At 41.1% G+C, this 27,984-nt stretch overlaps 1 protein-coding gene and 1 long non-coding RNA gene across 3 annotated transcripts; one reads left to right on the top strand and one right to left on the bottom strand.

The window, feature by feature from the left end:
• Positions 1–616: 616 nt before the first annotated feature.
• Positions 617–27,984, top strand: copb2 (COPI coat complex subunit beta 2). 2 transcript variants are annotated; one of them, XM_085990516.1, is made up of 22 exons: positions 617–771; positions 4,811–4,948; positions 5,928–6,014; positions 7,346–7,472; positions 9,091–9,239; positions 9,504–9,650; positions 10,116–10,215; positions 12,454–12,596; positions 14,274–14,473; positions 15,210–15,320; positions 15,402–15,490; positions 16,620–16,726; positions 17,565–17,708; positions 17,956–18,086; positions 18,910–19,117; positions 21,476–21,586; positions 22,744–22,958; positions 24,647–24,739; positions 24,844–25,027; positions 25,128–25,199; positions 25,640–25,792; positions 27,541–27,984. In XM_085990516.1, the coding sequence occupies exons 1-22, from the start codon at positions 769–771 to the stop codon at positions 27,634–27,636; spliced, it is 2,808 nt and encodes a 935-aa protein (XP_085846642.1). In that variant the 5' UTR covers positions 617–768; the 3' UTR covers positions 27,637–27,984. The 2 variants fall into 2 exon arrangements, with proteins under 2 accessions (XP_085846642.1, XP_085846643.1); XM_085990517.1 differs by lacking the exon at positions 617–771 and adding an exon at positions 1,104–1,125.
• LOC147115874 (uncharacterized) lies at positions 3,539–23,370 on the bottom strand. Its single transcript, XR_015078700.1, has 3 exons — positions 22,985–23,370; positions 21,446–22,207; positions 3,539–3,855 (listed from the first exon to the last, which is right to left on the bottom strand). It is a non-coding gene; the product is annotated as an uncharacterized LOC147115874 (long non-coding RNA).

Raw genomic sequence — 27,984 nt, 5'->3', positions numbered from 1 at the left:
AGAGAGGACAGGATATGCTCTCACTGCAGTCAGGGAGTGGTGGAGACAGAGATGCACTTCCTCACAGCTTGTAGAAAATATCAGGGCATAAGGGAGAATTTCTACCCAAAATTCACAAAAATATGCCCGGATTTCAGAAATTTGAATGACGACCAAAAACTCCCATACCTACTAGGGGAAGAGAGAAATTGTATAACACTAGCGGCACACTATGTTACAGCTTGCCATAAACAGAGGGCCAACCACTAAATATAAGATAAGAGTATATATAAATTATATGAAAGTATATTTATACACTCAGGGATATATCTGTTTATACACTGTATGGATAGATCTGTATTTTTGTGAACAAACATGAATGTTTTTTGATGCTTTGGCAACATAAGATGTAATTTGTCATGCCAATAAAGCGATTTGAATTTGATTATGCCGATGCACTTTATTATGGTCATATTTATGCTAATATATATGTACAAATGTATGTTGAAATGTTTAAGTGTCCTAATCCAAATTGTACACTCTCGAGAGCCGCAAGCCTACATTTCGTTGTACTGCACTTGTGCACTAACAATGATAATAAAAGTTGATTTGATTTGAATTGACAGGAGGGGGCGCTGTGTCCAGAGGGGCGCTGTGACAGGAGGGGGCGCGGCCACTCTCGCGAGGTTGCGGAAGTCCCGTGTGTCGTGGCCGGCGAGGAAGCTCCACGTCAGGAGATCGAGCGCTACCGCCCGGCCTGCAGGAGCAAGCGGTTGAGGTGCCGAGGAGATGGTGGGTGGAGCGCTGTGGCAGCGATATGACCGGGAGCGGGGGCAGAACGGCGCCGGGTGTTGGAGCCCAGCAGTGCGGGCCAGGCCTGGGGGCCGAGCCTGGGGCTGGGAATACGGTCCCGAGGCCGCTGCAGGCCCGGGGTTAGCACCACAAAGTGCCCGGGACAACAGGCACTCCGAGCAGCGCAGCGGATGGAAAAGCTTCCCCGGTATTTGAAGGCCGGCCGGGCCCGAGATCTGCCTCCTGAGTGAGGGAGGGAGAGGCGGCCAGTGGCAGCTCACTGTGGGGTTTTATAACCATAATAACTGCAGGCAGCCTGTATCAGGGCCTCTGCTCCTGAACCTTCCTTTTAAGGTTTGTGGTTTAAACAGGGAGCAGTGTTTTTTGAGAGATTTGTTTGTAATGTCTGCTTTACTTCAGATGCAGCTGACATGTTTGGATCCTATTGGCTATTTAAGTCTCCTGGACATCTAAGCATAGAGCCCATGGCTACTTAGGAATAATTTCCTGGGTTGGAATCTAATTGAAGGGTTCAGGTATATTATAACAAAGATGAGACTGAAGAGTTATATAAATGAATCCTGATGTTAGGGGCTTCATTTCTCTTATTTTGTATGAGAGGTTATTCTGTAGAATTGCCAGCTGTTAGAATCCTGCTCAAGAGTAGTCAGAGATCTGCAACATGACAGTGTTGTTTACATGTCCCTTTTAAGGCCCCTGTTAAAGCTACGTTCTGTGTGAAGTTAAGTAGACAAATCAAGGTACAGGAAACTTTGTGCTATCCGGCACCAACGGGACCGAGCTGTTGCCGTCCCATCAAAACTGCCGGACAAACCAGCGCTAATGTTGAAACATACGGAGATTTTGAGCTCCGTATCTGGCAACAAACCCACAGCTTCTAAACAGTCGGCCGTACCTTGCAAGCGTCTCTGTAGCTTAGCAACAGCTTCAGCGAGACCTTGCAGAGCCTGACTGGTGGAAAAAAAAGCAACGAAAAGAAAAAAAACTAACGAAACGGCTCCTGATTTTTGCTGGTGGCTCGAGCAATCCGAAAAGTTAACCTCCGGATAAACCAAAGTTTCCTGTACTTGTAACTGCCTGTAAATTTCCAGCCCCAGGACAGAAGATGTCACTATGAAGTGATGTGTGTAATTTAAAGATAATTTTGCATTTTATTAGGTGTACTGTCTGGAGTGCATGTCTGGAATGGATGTGCAGTAGATGCAAGACTTTTATGTAAATTAAGTGATGGATTGTGCAATTGCCATTTGACCAGTCTGGTGTGCTGCTTCATGAAGGTGTGACCCTGCCCGGTGTTGAGATGTTCAGAATGTAAACTTGCAAGCAGTTAGTATCCTGTTTCTGTTGGAAACTCCTCCTCCAGCATCTCTCCTCTACTGTCCAGCTCAGTGGGACTGCCCTTGCTTGGTTCCAGTCTTGCCTATCAAATCGTAGCCAGAGCACCTCCAGTAATGGATGGTACCTCTCCAGTGCTTTGAGGTGCCTGCTGTACATGGTCCATGTCTCTGAGGCATACAACAGGGCAGGTATCACTGCTGCTCTGTAGACCCTGAGCTTAGTGCTGGGTTTGAGGTCCTGGTCTTCAAACACACACTTCCTCAGGTGACCGAAGGCTGCACTGGCACACTGAAGGCAGTATTGGACTTTGTCGTTGACGTCTGCCCTTGTTGACAGTAGGCTCCTGAGGTATGGAAAGTGGTCCACGTTGTCCAAGGCCTTGTCGTGGATTTTGATAATCCGCAAGATCCTGCAGATCCATTGGCAGGATAGGCGCACCAACGTCAGTGTTCTCGCTCAGGCCAACATCCCCAGTATCGAAGCTTTGACCACACTTGATCAGCTCCGATGGATGGGTCACATCGTCCACACGGCCGATACGAGACTCCCAAAACAATCGCTCTACTCGGAGCTCTGACACGGCAAGAAAGCCCCAGGTGGGCAGAGGAAACGCTTCAAGGACACCCTCAAAGCCTCCTTGAAAAAGTGTAACATCCCCACCGACACCTGGGAATCCCTGGCCCAAGACCGCACAAAGTGGAGGAGAAACATCTGGGAAAGCGTCAAACACCTCGAGTCTCTTCGCCAGAAGCAAGTGGAAGCCAAGCGCAAGGAGCGCACGTCAACCCAAGCACCCCACCCACCCGCCCCTTCAACCACCGTCTGCCCCACCTGTGACAGAGACTGTAGGTCCCGCATTGGACTCGTCAGTCACCTGAGAACTCATTTTTAATGTGGGAGCAAGTCATCCTTGGTTCCGAGGGACTGCCTAAGAAGAAGAAGAGTAATGGATTCTCTTCCCGTCCCCGCATCATTACCTCTGGAGGCCCCAAAGATCTGTCCTTGGCTCCGTCCTCTTCCTCATCTACATGCTGCCTCTTGGCGACATTATCCGAAAGCACGGAGTCAGCTTCCACGTGTATGATAACAACACCCAGTTCTACCTCTCTAAAATTTCTCTCGAACCCTACATTGTCTGTGCTGTTAGACTGTTTGTCGGACATCAGACTTGGATGAGCTGCAATTTCCTCCTATTAAAACATAGGGAATATCAAAACCCTTGTCTTTGATCACTGCCAAAATAGCTGCCCTTGACACCGATTCCTTCCCCCACACTGGCCACCGACTTGGGTTAAACTAGACTGTTGTGATAAAGTTATGATGCAAGCTGCAAGGAATTGAATGTTAAATTTGCAAGATATTGCAATTTTCAGTGACCATGAAATTAAATAATCACAAATATATCACATTTGTCATTGTGGAGATGTATTGGGAATTTAAAGTAGTTACAGAAACATTCATGTGCAGTATGATTAATGGCGAATTTTAACCAGTGTATAAACAGAATTACTGTTCCTGCTGAAAGCTTAACTTTGTTCCTCCTCTTTTGAACGTAGTGACTCACTGTGTGTGGTTCAAAGGAAGCCGATGGTCCTCTGCTACCATGCCCAAGTGGCTGTTCGTGTATGAACGTGGACAATTGGTGTTTGTGGCTGTTGCGATGTCCACAGCCTGGCTGATCAAACATTATCAACATATCCGATAGCATTATATCCTACCACAATTCTGTAGAAAGAAAAATAATTTTTTTAATGTATATAGTACCTTTCACGATCTCAGAACATCCCAATGTGGTTAGTCCATTAAATCTTCCTTTACATAGTTTCAGAATAAAGGGTCGCCCTTTTGGAACTGAGATGAGGAGGAATTTCTTCTCTGAGGGTTGTAAATCTGTGGAATTCTCTGGCCCAGAGGGTCATTAAATACATTTAAGGTGGAGATGGACAGATTTTTGCAAGATCAGGGAGTGAAGGGTTATGGGGAGCAGGCAGGGAAGTGGCTTTGAGCCCAAGATCAGCCATGATCTTATTGAATGGCGGAGCAGGCTCGAGGTGCCATGTGGCCTATTACTGCTCCTATTTCTTATGTTTACGGAGCCCCACACAGGTTAAACTTGGAGTAATAGACCCATAGTTTCATGGGACTGTGATGCTGGCGGTATAAGGCTGCTGGGCTTGTTTATCCTCCATCCGTTGCACTCATACCGTGTAAAAATATCAAAGCCACTGTAAGACTGGAGACCGAGTACAGTCATGCTCACGACGATAACACACAGTTGTTAAAGTAGAACAAGTGCAGCAGACTTTAGCTTTCTTTAATTGATTCAATTAAAGGGGATACCTTCAAATTGGCTTCATTTTGGGAAGAAGTTTTATTAAAAAAAAAAGTGATGCTGCACCTTTAACATTACAGTTAAGGCACAAATAATCTTCCACAAAGTAAGAAGTGTTAAAATTGTGATGAATAAGAAACATTTGGGTATAAATTTGTCATGGCTGGCAGCACAAAACGGGCAATAGAGATTCAGCAGCCACATTTTTGCACTTCACCTGATTTTCTATTCAATTGTGCTACCGTTCGATGCATTTGTGTTTTTTTCAAGAAATGTCCCGGTGTGTAATGTGTTTAAGTGTGCATTCTTTGGCATAATATTAATGCTGTTTTAACTTTTGTTTTCTAGCCTTTGAGACTAGACATCAAGCGGAAGCTGACCGCTCGGTCTGACCGAGTGAAAAGTGTAGACTTGCACCCAACTGAGCCATGGATGTTGGCCAGTCTTTACAATGGCAGCGTCTGCGTGTGGAACCATGAATCCCAAGTATGGACGTTTTTTTCCCTCTTCCATTTCTGGTGGCTGTTACAATTGTTAAATAGTGTTTAATAAAATGTATAGTATTTCAGCCATTACAACTCTGCTCGCTGGGATTCTCTCCTAGAATTACTTTGCCATACTATCTGTTTCTGTCTCCTAAAAAACATTTGGTCCTTAATGAGAGAACTTTCAATATATGGTCAAATACATCAGAAGTAAAAATCACCTTGCATAGAATCATAAGTAAATTACTTTCTTGTATATAATAGCCCAGAGTAATAATTAACACCTCTATCTTCTTTTCTTCTATGATTGCATATTGTGCTGTATTTCTATGTAAAGTGGTGGTAGTGTAATGAAATAGATTACACAACTTCCACTTCTGTGATTCAAGTCAGCACACAATGAAAATTCTCCTCCTTAAGTGAAAGTTTAGACAGATTCAATCAGTTCCTACTGAGCAAGAGCCAGAATCTCGCAACTGCTCAGAATAAGCCTCAAAATTGACAGTGTCACTTAGAGAGACAATAGTGAGGAACAGAAATATCTCAGTCCTACTGTAGCAGGTGCTGTTTTGAGATTGTGTTAAGAGACCTCTATGTAACAGTTCATATATGCAATTCCTGATCTGGGAATGCCTGATGTCACTGGGCACAAAATATGGGCAAAAATGTCATCCCCCAGCCCTGACATCCATCATCTAATAAAGTAAAAAAGTGATCAAATTAAACAAGTTTATAACTTGAATATTCAAAGAAAAATAGTAACATCACCTGGATCCACTTATTTAGTTTCCCTCTTGTGTATTCTCACTTCTCACAGTATTGTATAGGTTTTGTATAGTGTAAGCAAATGAGCATGTATGTAAGGGTATTAAAGTGAATGAATTATCACAGTTAGTAGTGAAAGTGGATTTTGAATAAATAAGTAACATTTACATTTTACTATCGTTTTACATTTTTGTACTGTTTGTGTGCTCTTCCAGACTCTAGTGAAGACATTTGAGGTGTGCGATCTGCCTGTGCGGGCTTCCAAGTTCGTGGCCCGAAAGAACTGGGTCATCACAGGAGCAGTAAGTATCTTTGGTTGTGAATTTTGAGAAGTAGAGCTCCCTTGCTGGCTCAGCTGCTAAATATGCAGCTGGATGTGATGCAGAGCCATACTGACCAGAAGTTTGTGGGAGTGATCCCTGGTATCTATTGAGCTAACTGATCTCAGCTGGGTAGTGAAAGGGGCAGTGCATTTGGCCTCACAATCCCCAGACAAGAGAAGGGAAAAAAAACAACCATCCAGTTGAAAGCGCATGTGTTTGAACATCTGTTGAAGAGAGGCTACCAGCCTAAACTGTGATGGCCCGTCAGTATTGAATAGCCGGCTGATGCTCATTCCCAGGATTCACACTTGAATGGTTACTTGGTCGAGGTACCAGAGGGTTGCTGACAACTGTGGAACCAGTAAGGAGTCAGCACTTTCAGGTGAGATGGGGAATTAAAAAAAACAAAATCAGAAATGGATTGATGAAGGAGAAAATAACTTTTTTAAAAGCTATGTACCTTACTAAAAATTGTCCGAACTTTAAGTATTTGACCAGACCTTTCCCAAGCAATCATTTGTTTGTGTGAAATTGCCAGAGAGGATTGTCCATCTCAAGAAGGCAATCATGGGCGGGTAGATTTGTCTCTTGGTACTTTGGTAATACTTTATTACATGTTTATGTTGTGCAAAGCAACAACTCGCCCTTCAGATGAGATAACAGTGAACCAAGGTTATGTTGTTCATGTGGACATTATAAAGATGATGGTAGCGCTGATATTCTGGAGGAATAAGATCAAATGGGCCACCTTCATCTGAACCAGTCTTTTGACCTTGTGATGTCATGGACTTGCTCAAGGTTGAATGTGCATTAAAGCTATGAATTGGGATGGTAAATGTAATTACAGGGATCGGTAACTAATGAAAAGTATGGCAAAAATGTCACAGCAGGAAGTAAGTTTTGTAGCCAGGAAGTTCCTACCAAAGACCAGATTTTAATATACTGTAGGTCATCTCAATAATCATTTGATGGTAAAAGTTGAGTCTTCGGTCTCCCGTCTCCCATCTGTTTAATGAGTTATGTCAGTGCCATGTGCAATTCGTAAACTTGCTTAATTTATCAGTCACTAGTCTCTGCCCCGCTGCATTTTGACATGTGTTAGTGAAAGTCGACTTTTTTTTTGTGTTGACTTGAGGGTAAAAGTAATGCATCACATTTTATTGCCATTTTCTTGATTAGGTGTCTGCTCTGTCATTTTGAAGCAGTGGTCCAAATTTGCTGAAATGCCTAAGAACAAAATAAAACCTAGCTTTAAGCAGCTAATGGCTCTTTTTGGATTTGCATGACATAATTTGTGTCTTGTAATTTAGGATGATATGCAAATCAGAGTTTTCAATTACAATACACTGGAGCGAGTTCACATGTTTGAAGCTCATTCAGATTACATCCGTTGCATTGCTGTTCACCCGACTCAGCCTTACATCTTGACCAGCAGTGGTGAGTGTATATTACTTCAGACTTATTTCTTTAACTTTCAAGTTTTCCAAATATCGTTGTCTGCATGAAGAATTAATTAGTTTGTATTTCTGATCAAACTTCTTTTGATTCTAACACTAGTGAGTAGAAAATTTTCTGCAGGTTTTGTCTTGCGGTAGTTATAGAATCTTGTTGATTTATGAGATGGTTTCAAAAACTGGTAAATTCTGTCCTTGAACGTGTTGTCGCCGCCCAAATCCGTGCCCATCTTTCCCGCAATTCCATGTTTGAATCCCTCCAATCAGGTTTCCGCCCTTGCCACAGTACCGAAACAGCTCTCGTCAAAGTCACAAATGACATCCTTTGTGACTGTGACAAAGGTAAACTATCCCTCCTCGTCCTTCTTGACTTGTCTGCAGCCTTTGACACGGTTGACCACTCCCATCCTTCTCCAACGCCTCTCCACCGTCGTCCAGCTGGGTGGGACTGCACTCGCGTGGTTCCATTCTTATCTATCTAATCGTAGCCAGAGAATCACCTGCAGCGGCTTCTCTTCCCGCTCCCACATCGTTACTTCTGGTGTCCCCCAAGGATCTATCCTTGGCCCTCTCCTATTTCTCATCTACACGTTGCCCCTTGGCGACATCATCCGAAAACACAACGTCAGTTTGCACATGTACGCTGACGACACCCAGCTGTACCTCAATACCACTTCTCTCAACCCCTCCACGGTCTCTAAATTGTATGACGGCTTGTCCGACATCCAGTCCTGGATGAGCAGAAATTTTCTCCAATTAAATATTGGGAAGACCGAAGCCATTGTTTTCGGTCCCCGCCACAAACTGTTCCCTAGCCATCCCTGACTCCATCCCTCTCCCTAACATCTGTCTGAGGCTGAACCACACTGTTCGCAACCTTGACCCTGAAATGAGCTTCCGACCACATATCCGCAGCATAACTAAGACCGCCTATTTCCACCTCCGTAACATTTAATGTCTCCGCCCTTGCCTCAGCTCATCCGCTGCTGAAACCCTCATCCATGCCTTTGTTACCTCTAGACTTGACTGTTCCAACGCACTCCTGGCTGGCCTCCCACATTCTACCCTACGTAAACTTGAGGTGATCCAAAACTCGGCTGCCCGTGTCCTAACTCGCACCAAGTCCTGTTTACCCATCACCCTGTGCTCATTGACCTACATTGGCTCCCGGTTAAGCAACGCCTCGATTTCAAAATTCTCATCCTTGTTTTCAAATCCCTCCATGGCCTCGCTCCTCCCTAACTCTGTAATCTCCTCCAGCCCCACAACCCCACCCCCACCCCCCCTCCCGAGATATCTGCGCTCCTCTAATTCTGCCCTCTTGAGCATCCCTGATTATAATCGCACAACCATTGGTGGCCGTGCCTTCTGTTGCCTCGGCCCTAAGCTCTGGAATTCCCTGCCTAAACCTCGCCACCTCTCTGCCTCTCTTTCCTCCTTTAAGACACTCCTTAAAACCTACCTCTTCGACCAAGCTTTTTGTCACCTGCCCTAATTTCTCTATGTGGCTGAAATGTTTTGTCTTACAATACTCCTGTGAAGCGCCTTGAGACGTTTTACTATGTTAAAGGCGCTATATAAATTCAAGTTGTTGTTGGTAGATGACATGCTTATCAAACTCTGGGACTGGGAGAAGAAGTGGACCTGCACCCAGGTTTTTGAAGGGCACACCCATTACGTTATGCAGATTGTCATCAACCCAAAGGACAACAACCAGTTTGCAAGTGCATCTTTGGATAGAACGATTAAGGTATGTGGACAAGGGTGAAGAGTGGTGCAAAGCCATTTGGAAGGAAGAGCTGAGAAGTCTTTTATATGGTAGCTAAAATCTTTCAGAGTAAAAGAGCGTAAAGCTTAAAGTCTTGGAAACAATTTGACTTAATTATCCTTCAGTCTAAAATATGACGACAAACATAGTGCTGTGGTGGTGTGTTGTACATTTGGTTTGTATTGTATATTTTTCTTTGTAAAGATCTTAAGTTGAGTAAATTGTGGGTTGATATTCTTACTCCAGGTGTGGCAGCTTGGCTCATCCTCGCCTAATTTCACCTTGGAGGGCCATGAGAAAGGAGTGAACTGCATTGACTACTACAGTGGTGGTGACAAGCCATACCTGATTTCTGGAGCTGATGACCGCCTAGTTAAAATCTGGGACTACCAGGTAAATAGAAATAATTCAATTGGTAAGTAATTGTTCATGCAGGTTGAATAATTACGTAGGATTATTTTATTGTGAAATGCACTGGATTTTATTTAACACTACAGTTTGACTCTGCTAAGTCATTACGTAATTATACAAAAGTTTGGCTGTACTCTTCATTTTGATTAGAGTGCAAAACCTCTAGCCAATTGGACCAATAGCTGACAAAAGCACTGATCCTGCAACAGAGCTATCAGTATTCCACCAATATAAGAGAAACTAATAATACGCTTTGTATAAAATTGTCATTGTTTGCAAAAAGCCTGCACTTGCGACACAATCCAGTGAACCTGGTCACCTTTCCTCTGTGCATTGATTGCTCCATTGACAAATGCACTGAGCCAATTAACTAATACAAATTTTTAGTCCTGAAATAATAAATACGAATTGTATATTTTAACTGAAATAATGCTGTGTTGTCTGTAGAATAAGACCTGTGTTCAGACACTGGAGGGGCATGCTCAGAATGTCTCGTGTGTGAGCTTCCATCCTGAACTTCCAATTATCATCACTGGATCGGAGGATGGTGAGTATTGTACACGTTTTAATAATTGTACTTAACGCTTACTGTATTAAAAGTTCCAGTTTAGATTTCCACCACACTCTATTAAAAAAATCCAAGCAATTACTTTTTATAGGATAAAATTAATCATAGTTGATAGATTTCTTGTCGTCTTGTCCCGTCTTCGTCCCGTCTTCATCACAGTGAACCATTTGTCTATTACAGTGGTTCTCAAACTTTTTTGGTTGAAGGACCCCTTTTCAAATTGATGAGTAATCACGGACCCCCCCATCTAAATTGTAATACTTTATATAATACTTATAATATGAAAGTGCTTCATGTAAAGTGTTTTAATAATGGCCCAGAAATTCGGGTCGGGGGCTTCCCGTGGGTATAAGCCCCCGACCTGCACTTACCTAGCACGCTGGCCGTTGAGCTGTGGGCCCCCGTGGAATTGCGATCCTGGGCCTGCTCCAACTGCCGGCGTGCAGTGCTTGCATATCCCAGGGGCGCAGTTAGTTCGATGCGCCCCCTGGGATCACGTGGGCCGTGGGGAGCCAATCGGAGCAGGGAATGCTCCATTCATAAGTTTGACAGGAAGAGCTGTCAAAACTTATAAATACTACGGGCCCCAAAACATCACAAAATCTTCAAATAAATTTTTTAAAAACGACATTTTTTAAATAAACTATAAATTACATGAAATAACTATTTTAAACAATTTAAATTTTTGAAAAAAATAATTTTATTTCTAAGGGCTAAAAATAAACTTACCTTTAAAGTATTTATAAAAATAATAAACCTGTGGAAAAAATGTTTTAATTTTAATTAATTCACCACTTAACTTGTAAAAAGCAGGCTTTAAGACTGCTTTTTAAATGTGTAAATTCTGGAGACTTATCCTCCCGGGAAAACCTGCAAAAAAAATGTAGGTTCGATGCGCACGCGCAGCCTCTCCTGCACACGCGTTCGACCTCTTAACCCCTGCTTTCAGGGGAACGGAAGTGCCGGTTTCCCGCGCATGCGCAGTGCATGCAGGACACCGGCACTTCCATTGGGCATACGGGTGAGTACCCCGTGTGTACTCACCCGTGGAGACCCGAATTTCTGGGCCAATGCTTAAGAAAACGGGTATTTACTTACAGATATCGGTGAGATGGGTGTACCTGCTGCTCACACCAATTCTGGGTACTCCGCAGTAACTGATGGCCACTGTTAGCCACTTAGTGCTTTTAAAGCTGTCAGCAGGCTGGGCAAGGTGATTGAGGGCAAGCACATCCTGGGATGCTGCTGGAAGCATGACTCGCTGCCACACTGTCCCAATAGCATGTTCTGTAACAGCTGCACTGTGGGATTGTACGTGTTTGCATGAACACATTCAGGCACATGTTTGAAGGGCCCTGTAGGCGCTCTGATCATGTGTTGGGAGGATGGCACAGGGTTTTTTTATGGTATTACGGTGATACAAAGGTAAAATCCTAAGTGTGTTAAAATTCTTTCATTGTTTTTGCCCATTTTCCCATATTACCAAAGCAGGAAAGGGACCTGGGGGTTTTAATGGATAGGTTGTTTTATAAAAAAAAAAAAAAAGCTCAGTATTTGCAGCCAGACAAGAAAGAAAGTAAAATGCTGTGATGTAAAACTAGGGGTGTGACTAAGAGTGGGAGGAGATGATGTTTAAGTTATATCTGGCCTTGGTGAGGCAGCATCTGGAATACTGTGTTCAGGTTTAGTCTTTGTATTACAGGAAAGATGTAAAATGATTGGAGGGAGTCCAGAGTAGAGCTATGAGGCTGATTCCTGAACTAAAAGGGCTGAGTTATCAGGAAAGATGGTTTCCCCCCAAGACTTCATTTTCTGGAAGAGGGACTGATGGAGATTTTTTTAAGATTTCCATGGGAATGGAAACTTTGGATTGAGGAAAATGTTTCTGTTGGGTGCAGTCTTCAAGGACTAGGACTGCACAGTTTAAAACTAAGGACATCAAAGGAATATAAGAAATTTAGGCAGCTTTATTTTTTTAAATAAAAGGGTGATAGAATTGTGGAACAGATTACCAGTTAGGGTGATGGAGAAGAAAAGAAGTTTTAAAAAGGACTGAATGAATTCCTGTTAGTAAAGTGATGCAGGGGTAATAGTTCTAGAATCATGGTTAAAAAAACTGATGAAACTGTTTGGAAGAATAGGCTAGATGAACCAATAGTGTTGTGCCCAAAATGTTACTATGTATGTAACTGACGAATTGTATTTAATTCTTTAAAGGTACTGTCCGCATCTGGCATTCAAGCACTTACCGTCTAGAGAGTACGCTGAATTATGGGATGGAACGAGTCTGGTGTGTGGCAAGTCTGAGGGGCTCCAACAATGTGGCTCTCGGCTATGATGAAGGCAGCATCATCATTAAGGTATGCAAGCTAAAATACTTCTGTTTGAACATCCATAATCTGCAATGTGGAGATGTAATTCTGTTATGTGCACCAATCATTTAATGGGAATTTGGATGGTGTGATGTTTGTTTCTTGATGCATCAATAGAGCTACACGGGTTGGATAAATAAAATAACACCATGACTTTTGATCCATTGTGTTTATCATTGTTGACCGATTTTAAAATAATACATACTGTAAAATGTGGGGCGGTTCTAAATCTGATCTTTGTTTTGTGCAGTGACGAGAAATATCTGAACTGATGATATGGGGCATATTACTCTTTGAGATAAAGTATATACTTACTATCCTGGGATTCATACCCACAATCACCTGGTTGGAATGTAGTTGCATTGTTCATTAGTTATAGGGACCGTTCTTGGGTCAACTTTTTTTCCACATGAGTTAAAAACAGGCTTGTATATAACTACTTTAAATTCTTTATACAGTCATTTCAGTTGTGTGCTTGTTTTTTTAGATTTGTGGTGAAATTTGTGCTCCTCAAGATGAGAAATGTTGCTGGGAATGTTGCATGCTTTCACTTTTGGCTCTCAATATTTGTGTTAAGTACTCCTAGGTCAAATATAAGTGCAGAATAAAAGTAAGGTAAAGTTTATATTACTCCACCAAGCAACGTATCTAAATTCCTTCACCGACTTTAGAAGATCATACCGTGCTGCATCAGTGTGAAATTTTCCATTACCCATACCAGCTTATCCTATGACCACCAGTCACTGAAAGCAAATATGCAGGTGCAGCAAGCAGTTCGGAAGGCAAATGGTATGTCGGCCTTCATTGCAAGAGGATTTGAGTACAGGAGCAAGGATGTCTTACTACAGTTATACAGGGCCTTGGTGAGACCACACCTTGAGTATTGTGTGCAGTTTTGGTCACCTTATCTGAGGAAGGATGTTCTTGTCATGGAGGGAGTGCAGCGAATATTCACCAGACTGATACCTGGGATGGCAGGAATGACGTATGAGGAGAGATTGGGTCAATTGGGCTTATATTCGCTGGAGTTTAGAAGAATGAGAGGGGATCTCGTTGAAACTTATAAAATTCTAACAGGACTAGACAGACTAGATACAGGAAGGATGTTCCCGATGGCGGGGGAGTCCAGAACCAGGGGTCACAGTCTAAGGATAAGGGATAAGCCATTTAGGACAGAGATGAGGAATTTCTTCACCCGGAGAGTGGTGAACCTGTGGAATTCTCTACCACAGAAGGCAGTGGAGGCCAATTCATTAAATATATTCAAGAAGGAGTTAGATATATTTCTTAAAGCTAAAGGGATCAAGGGATATGGGGAGAAGGCAGGGACAGGGTACTGAATTTGGATGATCAGCCATGATATTAAATGGCGGAGCAGGCTCAAGGGGCCGAATGGCCTACTCCTGCTCCTATCTTCTATGTTTCTATGTAGAGAGAGGAAGCTTTCATCTCCCCAATCTGGATTTGAACCCAGATATTAGTAGAAAGAGCCCCATGCTAACGCATTGCTACTCAGTCCTTCCCTCATCCAAATAACTCGTTTACAATATTTGCGTTTTAACTAGAGAACTTTGTACCATTTAATCCACATGTTGGTCTTTCTTTGCATTCAAATGTGATGGAGCGGTCTGGTATTTGACGACATTTATACTTAAATATTTTTAGCTTGGTCGTGAAGAACCAGCAATGTCTATGGATGCAAGTGGTAAAATTATTTGGGCCAAACATTCAGAAGTCCAGCAGGCCAACCTCAAAGCAATGGGAGATACTGAGATAAAAGATGGCGAAAGACTGCCCTTGGCTGTGAAAGACATGGGAAGTTGTGAGATCTATCCACAGACAATTCAACACAACCCCAATGGAAGGTAAGGCTTTAACTTTCCCCAGTTTCAAAAAATATCTATCTTTTAACAACTGCATAGTGCAAAATGGACTACGATCAATATTTAGTTTGTATTGAGCCAAAGATGGGGAAATAGCGTAAACAGATTTTCACTGCTAGCGGGCTGTTACTTGGATAACTTAGTGAGCTCTTTAAAATGTAGAAATTTACTGTTTGTAATTTTAGTAAATTGTGCTTTAGTTCCTATTTGAAAATAACATACATGTCCACGTGTTACCTGGAGCATTAAAAATGTTACTTTTTTTAGCACAGTATTAGAAAAGACCATGTAAAGGAAATACAACCTCTGTCGTTGGGGTTCGACATATATCATTAACATCAGGGAATGAGACATTCAGGAACTTTTACCTCCCTTGTACCAACAAAGATAAATAATAAAACAAACTGCAAAAGAAAAAAAGGCATTATTTCTCTTTCAAAGGGAGGGAACCTTCTCCCAATATCTTTAGAAAATCAGGCTTTTTCCCTTTTCTGTCTACTAAGTGTTAATATTAATGTTGCTGTTAGTTGCCTTTACTCTTCAGTGCTAACTGGTTTGTACAGATTTCATAACAGATTTAGAGTTGTATATCATTACATGTTGAGTTTATTTTTTGCTTTGGAAGTGAGGATATTTTATCTTTGAACTATCAATTTCAACTGGTTACTTGGGAATATGACATTTTTATTCATGCATTCATTTCAATTTTGATATTTAGGTTTGTTGTGGTCTGTGGTGATGGTGAATACATTATCTACACTGCAATGGCTTTGAGAAATAAGAGCTTTGGGTCCGCACAGGAGTTTGTATGGGCACACGATTCTTCTGAGTAAGTAAAATTCAAGGTACATGACTTTAATTTGTGATCAGGAAATGCTTGAGTAACAAATGGATTTGTTTTTTTTTCCAGATATGCAATCAGGGAAAGCAACAGTGTGGTAAAAATATTCAAGAATTTCAAGGAAAAGAAATCCTTTAAGCCTGATTTTGGAGCAGAAGGTAATGAGTTGCAGTTTACACAACCCCATTGTATTTATGGGAGATGATATCCAGAGCTAGCAAATAGCCCTTGCCTGCAGAGTTTTGAATACTGTCCATTCTCCATTTTGTTATGGCCAGGAAATGGAACTTTCCTTTTCTCAGTTCCCTGAAAAAAACATGCACCTATGTAACATTTAGTAAACTGTACTATTGAGAGCCTTTGGGTCAGCCCATCATGCCACTAGAATGAGGAGATTATGTCAACCATTTCTTAGTAGAACCAGAAAGTCTCCATTCACTGGGAATAAAAATAGAGGAAAGGGATTTGACTGTTTCTGTGTGTAGTATTTAAAATTGGAAGGTTCACTGGAAATGGTTAAATGCCTTTATAGTTAACCTGTAATTTACATGAAATGCCATATAGATGGAGAGTTTAAAGTGAAATTATTTTTTACAGTATATATACATAAAACATGACCACATCTCTCTGACCCATATAGAGTGCTTTTTAATAAGCAATTATGTAACATCTTGAACTGCATTTTAAATAAAGATCCTCAAAACATTTATGAGTCACACACTGCAAGCTGGTGAGGGACATCTGTTTTACAATTCAGAACTAAAATGATACCTGTGCCAGATATCCTCTCCCTGATAATTCAGAAAGTGTCTCTGTGCTTTGAACTGTATGAAAGTAGAAGGTGAATAGAGGCCATGTTGAGAGTGGGGATTAGAAAGAAGAGACAGCTTGGAGCATAAACAGAGCAAGATAGATGAGGAAGATGAGTGGGATCTAAAAAAAGAATGATGGGATAAAAGAGGAAGCAAGCAAGAAAGAGAGATAATAAAGCATTATCAAATACCATGTAGGCCTTACCTATTGAATTCCTTAATTTTTCTTGTCACTGATTTCCAGGTGATTCACAAGGATGCGATGTAGTTAGGCTACGAAGACTGATTAGTAACTTTCAGTTTTATGGAGCACGCGCCACACTAAATTATTAAAATCTGAAGATTAAGTTCTGGAGTGGCGGCATAAATACATGTCTTTCAAATACATTTACAGGCATTTAGTCTTATTTTTCTTAAATACTTGTCTGACATTCTTATTTGAATATGATAACTTTAAAGATTTTCTTATTCCCAGGCATCTATGGCGGGTTTCTCCTGGGTGTCCGGTCAATGAATGGCTTAGCGTTTTACGACTGGGATACCACTGAACTCGTCCGCAGAATCGAAATACAGCCCAAACATGTAAGTGATATGTAAATGAATGGACTGCCATTTGTGTTGTCAGAAAACCTCGGGCAGCTTGCGTACATGGTTGGAATGTGCTGTATACAACCTGAAGAAACAAGCTGACTTTTACTTGAGGAATAACTTTTAAGTAGCTTGTGGAAAAGACTGCCATTTAGCATTAATGCAGCCTCTGTTGAATTTTTTTGTAAATTATTCCAGGTTTAATGGGGGTAGAAGGGTGTGTGGCTGGTGACAAGGGAGCAGAAATGGAAATGGTCTGAGTTCTGCATGGACTTAAATAATGTATAAAGGGCCTTTTCTTGTGCCTACACTCTTAAGTGAGGGTAGGCATTTGCTACAGGTACGGTAGTATAGTGGTTAGGTTATTGATTATAGTTGTATTTTAATTTTCCTCTCCCAATTTTCCCTCCTTTCCTGAAGGCACTGACCCATGATGGGCTACGGGTTCATGGGCAGCAGCTGCCTCTGTTCCCTTCAAGTGACAATTTTTCCCTCTAAATCCAGACCATAAGTGTTTGTAGATTATTCCACTGTCTAGGGCATCACAGTCAACCCTAATCTTGTTCTCGCATGATATCCACAAACATGCTCTTTCCTAATGGGTTCACTGGATAGCGATCACTCATAGGAACCCAGGGTGATCTTTTCTCCTTCCCCAACCCAAGGGTACTAAGGCCCATTGCAATACCTATACCACTATCCTAACCAAGATCAGCTGATTCAAGATCGAACTTGGGGCTTTGCTGGTCTATCGTTTGATACTACATATTGCAGACAGTGATCTTAATCACCTTAGCACCAGATAGCAACATGGTATTCTTTTTCCTTGCAGATATTCTGGTCAGACTCTGGTGAACTGGTGTGCATTGCCACAGAGGATTCCTTCTTCATTTTGAAATATCTTGCTGAGAAGGTGGCTACAGCACAGGAAACACATGAAGGAGTTACAGAGGATGGCATTGAAGATGCACTTGAGGTAAGATGCAAGTACTTAATATAACAATTGAGAGGTTACTTAGAGAAAACAATGAAAATATGGAAATCATAGGCTATAAAAGCTGCTTGAATAGAACCTGTATTCTCGATTACAATAGGCTGTAATTATGCTGCACAAGCCTTGACATGTTTCTGACTTTTTTTCTTTCTAACTGTTTGATACTGAGCAAGGCTTTCACTGTTGAGTTACTAGATTTGTTTAATTCTTTCGGACATACTTTTTCCAGGTTCTTGGTGAAATTCAGGAAATCGTGAAGACTGGATTGTGGGTAGGAGACTGCTTTATCTACACCAGTTCTGTGAACAGGCTTAATTACTACGTTGGTGGAGAAATTGTCACCATTGCCCATCTTGACAGGTGAGTAGGAGAGCGATGGGAAAATCGCATGGCATACATATAAAATTCAGTACAAAATATTTTGGGAAATACCTGTGTGGTTCCTCTATATATTACATACAATACAGCTAATATTCTGGAACAAAGCTTCAAAAATTTGTAATTTGTTGATATGTCATTTACCAGATCAGCTTCTGCCATGAATAATGAAAGACAGCTACTTTCCCCAAAGCATGCCTCAGGAACAGTAGTGACTGATTAAAGGTGTGAGCCAGTGATCACACAATTGCAGCATAAAATAACCATCCAACTTTCCCTTTAAAAAGAGCCTTTCAGTCTTAGCTGAAGGAAGCTTTTATTCCTTTGATGCATGTTAGAATAAGTTCCATGGATGCCAGTTGCCCTCCTATCCCCAATAGCCATCCTTCATATGTGAAGCCTAAGACGTTGAGTGTTGGCAGGCTGTTTACTGCGGGGACTTCCCCGGCAAGCCCAATCCTATTTTCACCCAGCACTCACTCATGCGCACATTCCAGCAGGAATCATTGCTAGTGACTGGAGCAGGCTGGAGTATGTTTTTGTCCCTGCTCCCTAGCCTAGGGATGTTGCAACCAATTGTGTCTTAATTAAGATCAGCTAACTGAGCACAGACCTAGGGTGGGTCTGGGCCCTTCTCTGTATGGCTTAGTCTGCATTTACTCGGTAGGTTATAAAGGTAGCTGTGAGAAGTCTGCTAACTAGACTCTTGCATGTGAAAATTATCTGCGTAATTTAAAAAAAAAAAAAGTTTCATTAAGGACCAATGTTAAAAACCAAAATTCAAGTACCAATATTATCTTTTCAGAACTATGTATCTCCTGGGTTATATCCCAAAGGATAATCGATTGTATTTGGGAGACAAAGAGCTGAACATCGTCAGCTATTCTCTACTTGTCTCTGTGCTCGAGTACCAGACTGCAGTCATGAGGAGGGACTTTTCTATGGCTGACAAGGTTCTTCCCACAATTCCAAAGGAACAGAGGACACGAGTAGCACACTTCCTAGAGAAACAGGTTAGATGGAATGTGACCACATTAAAAGTCAAACATGTACTCTCCAGATGGTTTCATTCAAGAGATGTTCCTCAGCAGCTTTCAGTCTCTTACTAATCTATAACAATGTATAATTAAAAAAAAAATAAGCAAGCATTTAAATTACAGTACTTGTTGAGCACTTCTGTAGCTAATCATAGTTCCAATATAAATAAGACATAACATCAAACTTTAGCTATGACCGTAGAAGACTTTGTTTTTGGATGTATTATTATTTAGCTGTTCTGAATTGAATGATACTGGGCATTTTTCCTCCAGCAGTGTGAAAGCCTACATAATTCCCAAGTACATCAAAGGGGGAATTAGAACAAGTTTCACGGGTCGTTCTAATGGTTGAGGAAAACTCTTTGTATATCCATGCACATCCTGTGTTAAATGCAAGGGAGGTCTGGCAGTCAAAAATGAATGAACTGCTTAATTTGTACTCCTCTAATTTGTCTAAAATTGATTGGGATATAGAAAAATAGGCATGTGTAGCAGGTAAAAGATTCCACTCGTCCAAGACCCAGGCCAGCAGGAAATATATTTTAGATGTTGCACAGTGGATATACAGATTGAAATTTGGTGATGTTGGGTGGGGGGAGGGAGGGGAAGAAAAAAAATCTTTGGGAAAAATTTACGAAGAAATAGAAAATAGAGGAAGGAAGAAATACAAAAGTGAAAATAATGAAAATTTATAGTAACGATAAAATCAGTACTTCTGGCTACAGTATCCTTAGAAGTAACTTTGAAATGGTGACCAGTCATTTTCTCTCTCCTTTTTGTTTATCTAGAAATCAATGTTGATATTTGTATTTTAACCTGTAGAGTTGTGTGTTTCGTTATGTCAGTTTTAACATTGAAAGTCACTGGAAAATCTTGTTCATATAACCAGACAGATTCTTCTTTGCTTGTCGTCTTCATTCTGAATAATAAACCATGTCCATGACAATTTGGTTCCTTCTACTGCTGGATTTATTTTATTATCCCAGCACCAACTTGTCATAATCTGAGCAGCAGAAAAACTGTAATGGGATTGTGCTTACCGCCTCACTTGCAGAACCAAATCAGTGTTTGAGTCACCATTTTCAGCTTTAACTAGTGCCTGTCCCAAAGTGTTATTCACAAGTAAGGATTTAGTACTTGTGGCAGAAGCATCTTCTCTCTTTCTCTTTTGAATATTCATCCTTTACCTTGGGGACATTTTTTAGGTACAGGAAAAGTTCTGATATCCGGCACCGACGGGACCGGCGTGTTGCCGATATATCAAAACTGCCGGACATGCAAAGTTAACGTTGAAGCATACGGAGATGAAAATCTCCATATTTGACAACAAACACTGTTGCTCAGCAACAGCTTGTAAACACTCGGCCCGTACCTTGGAAGCATCTCTGAAGCTGTTGCTAAGCTACAAAGACGCTTTCCAGAGCCTGCCTGTTAAAAGAATGCTAGGAGAAGAAAAAAAACCTAACCAAAATGGCTGCTGATTTCTGCCATTAGAGTGAGGTTTCCGGCCATACAACCTCCGGATAAACCAAAGTTTCCTGTAATATTTTCATAACTTTCTGCACTTGAAAGTTGTGTGATCCCACAGTTTGCAGAAATCTTATTACAATACTATATTGTTTTAAAAAAAATTAAGCTTAGTCTGTAACTCAAATTCCCCATTGCCCCTTTTGCCTGTTTGCAGAAATTGGAGGTAATTTAGTGTGTGGCCCTGTGCTTGGTTTAAAAGAAACATAAAACATTAAATTGCAGTGGTCGGGCATAGAGTGGTAATGTGGTTTACAGGGAAGTTTGTGAGCAGCACAGAAATTATGTGATTGCTTAAAATTTAAAGTCGATAAGCTTTCCATTCTAAATCATAAACTAAATAGATTCACATTTTAGTTTCTGCCACAATTTATTTTAATCAGTACTATTGATTATGGAGATCATGTTGCTTTCAAATTAGTTACACTCTCCTGAATCGCCTTGCAACATTTCCCTATGTTAAAGGTGCTATGCAAATGCGAGTTGTTGTTGTAGTCCTTTTGGGATGAGGTGACTGTTCAGATTTCACTTACTCCTATGTAAATAAGAATGGTATTTAAATATTGCAGGACTAATTTCAGGCCCAGAAGGATAAAGACTGGTGCATCAGCAGATCCTGCTGAGGGACAATATCAAATCTGCTATTTTAAGTCTGAACAGAACCAGGACTGGTAGAGAATACATTAGTGCAGCTCATTGCAACAAATCCAGCCTGTAAGATTTGCTCCAGAGCATCTTGGGAAAAGCTGGAAGTGAGAATGCATTTTTCGCACGAACCTTCAAGCTGTTTTCTTTTTCCACACACAGGGTTTCAAATCACAGGCTCTTGCAGTATCCACTGATCCAGAACACCGCTTTGAACTAGCACTGCAGCTTGGAGAGCTCAAGATCGCATATCAGTTGGCTGTAGAAGCAGAGGTAACACTTGTATTCATCACTTTTAATGTCTTTGTTTCAAAAATTAAAAGTGTAGAGCGTGCGGCTGCATTAGATGATAAAATTCAGTGGGAAGATGTAGATTTTTTTTACATACTTGTGTTTAATTGAACTATACTGAGTTAAATTGTCAGGCCCATGAACGATAATAAGAACAAGTTTTTTTTTATGTAGCTTATTACAAACTTCAAAGAACCATATTTGGCTGGTCATGTGTGTAGTTGCCCCCCGGCCCCTTTCATTTTCCAAATACCAGATATCGAAGCAAACATAAATCTTTTTAAGCAATTATTTTTTATGTTGTCATTTGTATAATTTCAAAATGGCCTCTTTCTAGTTTCTTTGTTGTCACATCTTTTTTATTTAAAGTGATATTTTTACCATTTAGTCTCGTCTAGGCTGCTCCCTACAAATTCACCTCCACTCAGCAGCTTTGATTGGGAAGCCTTGTGCAAGAACCTCGATCGACCATTCTGTGGTACAGTTCTACTGTTAACCCTCACCTTTTTTTTGTTTTGGGGAAGGGTAACTTTATCCAGTGCCACGTACATTTGTAAAACAAAACCAGAAATTGGTGGAAACTCTCGGCAGGTCAGTCATCATCTGTGGAGAGGACAGACAACTTAACATTTCAGGTGTAGACCCTGCATTAGAACTAGAAGATATTACAGATGAACAGAATTTATAAAGGAATAGATCAGAGAGGGAGGGAATACACAGACACGCACAGGTGAGAAGAAATAGAATGCTTAAGTATAAAACAGGAGATAGTTAAACAGCTCAACTGGTAGTAACATGAGAATAGGAGGCATAATGAGAGTAATTAAAAATATTTACGAGGCACACAGAATTTGTGAATAGCTAAGAGTGGAGTGGGGGTTGTGGTTAAGACAGGTGGAAATGGAAGCACAAAAAAACTGGTAAGGTTCGGACAGAGGGTTCCCACCCCAAGCACCAGCCCTATGTAAAAATGTAGCTTTCAAAAATGCATTTTCTTTATCCATTTCATATAGTCTTGCAGTTGATTTCAGGTCCGTGGCCCTGCACAACATTTTCTGAAAATGTGTGCAAAATTGCATCAGGATTCAATAAACAAACTGGCACATTTTCATGCAAAATATCCCTTTTTATCTCCACAGTCAGAACAGAAATGGAAGCAGTTGGCAGAGCTTGCAATTAGTAAGTGCCAGTTTGCCCTTGCCCAGGAGTGTTTACACCATGCGCAGGATTATGGTGGACTATTGCTGCTGGCTACTGCTTCTGGCAATGCTCCAATGGTTAACAAATTAGCAGAAGTAGTTGAAAAAGATGGCAAGAACAATGTCGCCTTTATGACTTACTTCATGCAAGGAAAGTAAGTATTTCAGCTATAGACTTTACCTTAGCTTCTTTGAACACATGGGGGGTGATTTTCATTCAGAAGTCGGGAAGGAGGCAGGACTACAACTTTAGGGGTTGTAGTCCCGCCTCCATCGAGATGCGGCCAATCCATGCGATTTTCACTTGATTGACCTTGTTGAGCCCGCCCAGCGGACTGTGCCGGCTGAATGATGGACTCCCGAAACCTAGAGGAAGGAAGGCTGTAAAGGTAAGTACAGGTAATTTAAACTTCTTTAGACACACCAACCTTTGCACTCATGCACCCGTCACTCGCCTGAACACCGACATCTCGACCCCTCCAAGTCCTTCAACTTGACGGCCCGACGACTCTAACCTGGCGTGGTTTGGAGCCGTCGGGAATCCCACATGACAACCTTCAAAATAGGGATTAGGCTAAAAACTGCCTGTTAACTACCTGTTAACAGGCAGTTAATTGGCACTAATCCCTTCCCACCTCGGGTCGGCGGGTCCCAGTGCGGGGCGGGTACCCGCCTCCTTTGAAACTTACATGGAGGCGGGTTTTGGGCGGGATGGTGTCGGGACCCCCGAATTCAGGAATTTAACCCCCCACACGCCTCCAATCCCGACTCCACGGCACACTGAAAATCGACCCATGGTTTTTAAATTGCAGATCACTTGACATTGACTACTGCATGCACTTCATTTTTTTTTTAAACAGATTAGCAAAGTATGTTTTTGGGATGTCATTTTCATAACTGTCAACCTATGGTTTCCAAGGCAGTGTGGATCTAATTTTATGATAATGCCTCCTTCTCTTGGATGCCCCCACCAGAGGAAATAGTTTCTATCTACCATATCGAATCCTTTAATCATTTTAAATACCTCAATTAGATCACCCCTAAACCTTCTATACTCAAGGGAATGCAAGCCAAGTTTATGCAACCTGGCTTCATCATTTTACCCTTTAAGCCCTGGTATCCTTCTGGTGAATCTACGTCATTCTGCATCCTAGGTCAATATATCCTTCCTGAGATTTGGTGTCCAAAACTGAATGCAGTATATTACATAGAATATACAGCACAGAAACAGGCCACTCGGCCCAACTAGTCTGTTCTGGTGTTTATATCCGATCTGTACAACTGACTTTTGAATTCCAACCCAACCTGAGATAAAGGCCAACATTCCATTAGCCATTTTGATTTATAATTTTCTCATCTTGTCTGAAGGTGCTTATTGTTGCTGGGACATGGTTCCATCAGTGTAGGCAGTTCTTGACTCTACTTCTCCTGAGTAGCCATTCTTTATGTATGAACCTAGACTGTCGGGAGGGCATCACAGCTAAGCCTGTCCTTGCCTGATGAGCAGGCCACTGGATAACAAACAGAAGTGTGAAATCTTTTCCCCTGTCTCTCTCCTCTTCCCCCAAACTCTCTCCCCAGACTGCTAAGACCAGTGTTGCTCTGCAACTGTTGATTCAGTTGAGAGCAGCGAATGCAACATAGACTGGAGATGAGACCTGGGACTCTGCATTTATTAACTTTTTAAATAAAGTTTTTTTTAAGAGGTTCAGATCATAGCTGAATATTGAAATGATTAACTAATATTGACTGGGGTTGCAGTGAATTTAATAAGAATGTTTAGGTATTCTGTTTAAACTCTCAACTATTTTATCTTTTCTTTAAAAAAAATAATTCTATGTAGGCTTGACAATTGTTTGGAATTGCTGATAAAAACAGGACGCCTCCCGGAAGCTGCCTTTTTTTCCAGAACCTACCTGCCAAGTCAGGTCTCCAGGTACGAGTCAGCAGTTACAATTCTATCATAGCACAGTGCCTGTTTACATACAAAAATACACACACACAGTAAGTTTCTGCTCTGATGCAAAGCTTCCCTTTCAGGGTTGTGAAACTGTGGAGAGAGAATCTCTCTAAAATAAACCAAAAAGCAGCAGAGTCACTCGCTGACCCCACCGAGTATGAGAATTTATTCCCAGGCCTAAAGGAGGCTTTTGTAGCTGAGCAGTATCTGAAGGAAACCAGCAGCACTAAACCGAGACCTGCCAGGGATTACCCCCTTGTCACTGTACGTAACAGCATTTTTCTGCATTATATAAATCCTGTGAATTTGAAGTTAAATGAAATTTGCCAGTGCTAATCTTTTTTCTACCAATTTTGCTTACTAGCCAAATGAAGAAAGGAATGTTATTGAAGAATCAAAAGACGGTGTACCATCTCTGCACGGACCATCAGCGGAGGTAGCTGCTTATTAAACGCATCCTTCATTTCAGAGTTGGAAAACTAATGTTGTAATTTCAGTGCAAAGCAATTAAATCCCCCAACACTATGAACACTGATTTTGAAGATGCATATTATTTTGCAGTTTGAAATGATTCAAACTGAAGTTGGAAATTACAATTCAGAGATCCAGAACCTGCAGGTGTAAGTTGAACTATTTCGTACTTGCTTTCTACCACTAGAGGACTCTGAGGGACTCGTGACAAACTCAGCGAGGGACTCTGGTGGCAGAGATGTAGCCCTGCAGCATTTTTGAAAATATGAATGTTTGTTCCTGGACCAGTATGATATATAAAAAAAATCTTTCTGCCTACTTCCAGATGTATACAAAAATACTTGGTGGTTATTTAATTACAAGATTTCAGCATCTCTAAGTGATTTAAATCTTTTGGCATTGTAGAAACATGATGATGATGATGATGAGGAAGCAGTACCAGTTGTGTCTACACTAGTTACATCAGTGATAGCAGAAGCAAAAGCTGTATTGGAATCAGCAACTGTTTCTGTGCCAGCTCCAGCTGACTCAGAAATGGACCTTCAAACTAAAGAAAAGGTAATTAGCTTAAGCAGTACATGCACGCAACTCATTTAAGCAAATCCATGTATGTAAAATTTTAAGAGGGCAGATTTGCAAAGATGAACTAGATTGATTGGACTGTCCTACTCGGCAGTGACATTAGCAACACGGATAAAAATGGAATGTCTACAAAACCATCCTTTTGGAAAAGGAAGTCATCTATGTCCTTAGAGTTAAAAGGAAGGCACATTGTAAATGGTGGATGTTGGTAGTTCGGTCAATATTGTGTAACTTGATTTTTCAAAAAACATTTAAAATGCCACACGCTAAGCTACTAAATAAGGTTGTGTCCTGTGGGACGAGGAGGCATATTTTGGGTTGGATAAGGAATTGATTACATTCTTGTAGACAGAAAATAGTTATTAATGGTAGTGGTTCTGCATGGGGAGTGGTTACTAGTGAAGTCCAACAAGGATTGATGTTCTTCACCATCTTTATTGATGATTGGATGAAGGTGTCCGAGGAACTGCCTGCTACTTAGATGATACTAAGATTTTTGTCGGTGTAAAAAACTTAAATGAGCAAAATAGATTAAAATTGGATTATAGGTAGATCTAAATACAATGGGGGAATGGGCCTCACATCTGGCAGATGTCATTTAATATAGATAAATGTAGTGTTATGCACATGAATAGGGGCAACGTCAATCATGTGTATACACCATGCATGTTTGCGTGCTAAAGGCTACTGAGTGGGGGAAATGACCTGGGTTTTTCAGTGCATGAATCTTAAGGTCCACGACCAGTGCCGTGAGGCTACTGCCAGGAAGATTAAATACAAAACCAGAAATGCTATATTGACTTTGTATAAGGCACCTCATTTAGAATGCTCCATCCAGTTGTGGTGCCTTCACATGCTGGGTGAAGTAGAGATCCCCTAGATTGATACGTAGTTTTAAAGGCCCTTCGATACCTTGAATAGCTTAGAGAGCAAAAGTTTTTCTAGAGAAGTGTAATCTTTGAGGTGATTGAGTTCTTTAAAATAATAGGATTAAATTCAGTCTGTGAGTAGTCTATTTGAGTTGGATAAGTTAGGGAGGATCAGGGGACATGAGTATAAGTTACGTAAGCATAGAACTAGGTTAGATATCAGGAGATATCTTTCAGTCATTGTACTGAAAAAATTGCTAGCACGTGCAGTGAATGAATGTGAATTCACTGCAAGAATTCAGAAGGGAGCTGGACAAATTCCTGAATGTGGGTAACATAACTGCATATAGAATGTTGGTGGGGGATGTGCCTTCCAGTCACCATGGTCTCCTGGAATTTGAACGCTTTTGGGGGCAGGAGAGGAATTTCTCAGTTTAAATTGGCTTGTTTTTGCCTCTCCCAGGAGATTGCATGGCTGATGGGTGGGAGTGGCAGATGGGGATCATGATGTGCAGGAGTTATACCATGACATGAACCAGCTGTTCTTGCTCTGTCCTTCGTTTTTGTATATTTGTAAAACATGATCCTGAAAATCTATTTTATGGAGCAAATGTGTAAGATTTAATTTAGTAATTGCCGTGCTGGAAATGAATTGTCTACAGCAAAGGGGAAATTTGAGTGCAAATAATCAGATCTGGAATACATTCAGTAGTTTCTGCAGACTTGATCAAATCAGTGAGCCACAGGTCTTTTCCTATTAGATTTTTTATATATAAAGCATCTTTGACTCCATATGTAAATGTGAAAGTCCAAAACATCCTTGGTCTTTTAGTAATTTTATTCTCTTGTTTTCAGTCTCTGAATGATCTTGATGATGATTTGGATAACTTGGAGCTGGATGACATAGACACTTCTGATGTTAATTTGGATGAAGAATTCCTGGATGATTAAGTTGAAAACCAAGTATATTTAAACGTGACCAAATTTCTATTAAATGAGTGAAAATTCAGCCTTTGCTTATAGAAAGATGTTGCAAATTATTCAACTTTGGACAGTTCTAAAATGGAGAGAGCTGATTGGGCAGCAAGAAGGTGACATTCTAAAGTGCGTTTTGTACCACACTACAACAGGCGGCGCAGTTGCCAAGCCAGTAGATCAGATCAATAAGATTGCCTGGCTGCCATAGACATACCTGTAAAGTAAGAAGTAGTGGAGTTGGTGTTTCATAACTGAATAGAAGTGCTCCTACTGTTATGCTGTATTAACTCCAAATAAAATCGATTACATTTTTTATGACAA

The sequence above is a fragment of the Somniosus microcephalus genome, chromosome 6, assembly GCF_052327205.1.
Source record: "Somniosus microcephalus isolate GS21.2 chromosome 6, FLI_Smic_1.0, whole genome shotgun sequence".
NCBI lineage: Eukaryota > Metazoa > Chordata > Chondrichthyes > Squaliformes > Somniosidae > Somniosus > Somniosus microcephalus.
This window is presented reverse-complemented; position numbering and strand designations above follow the sequence as displayed.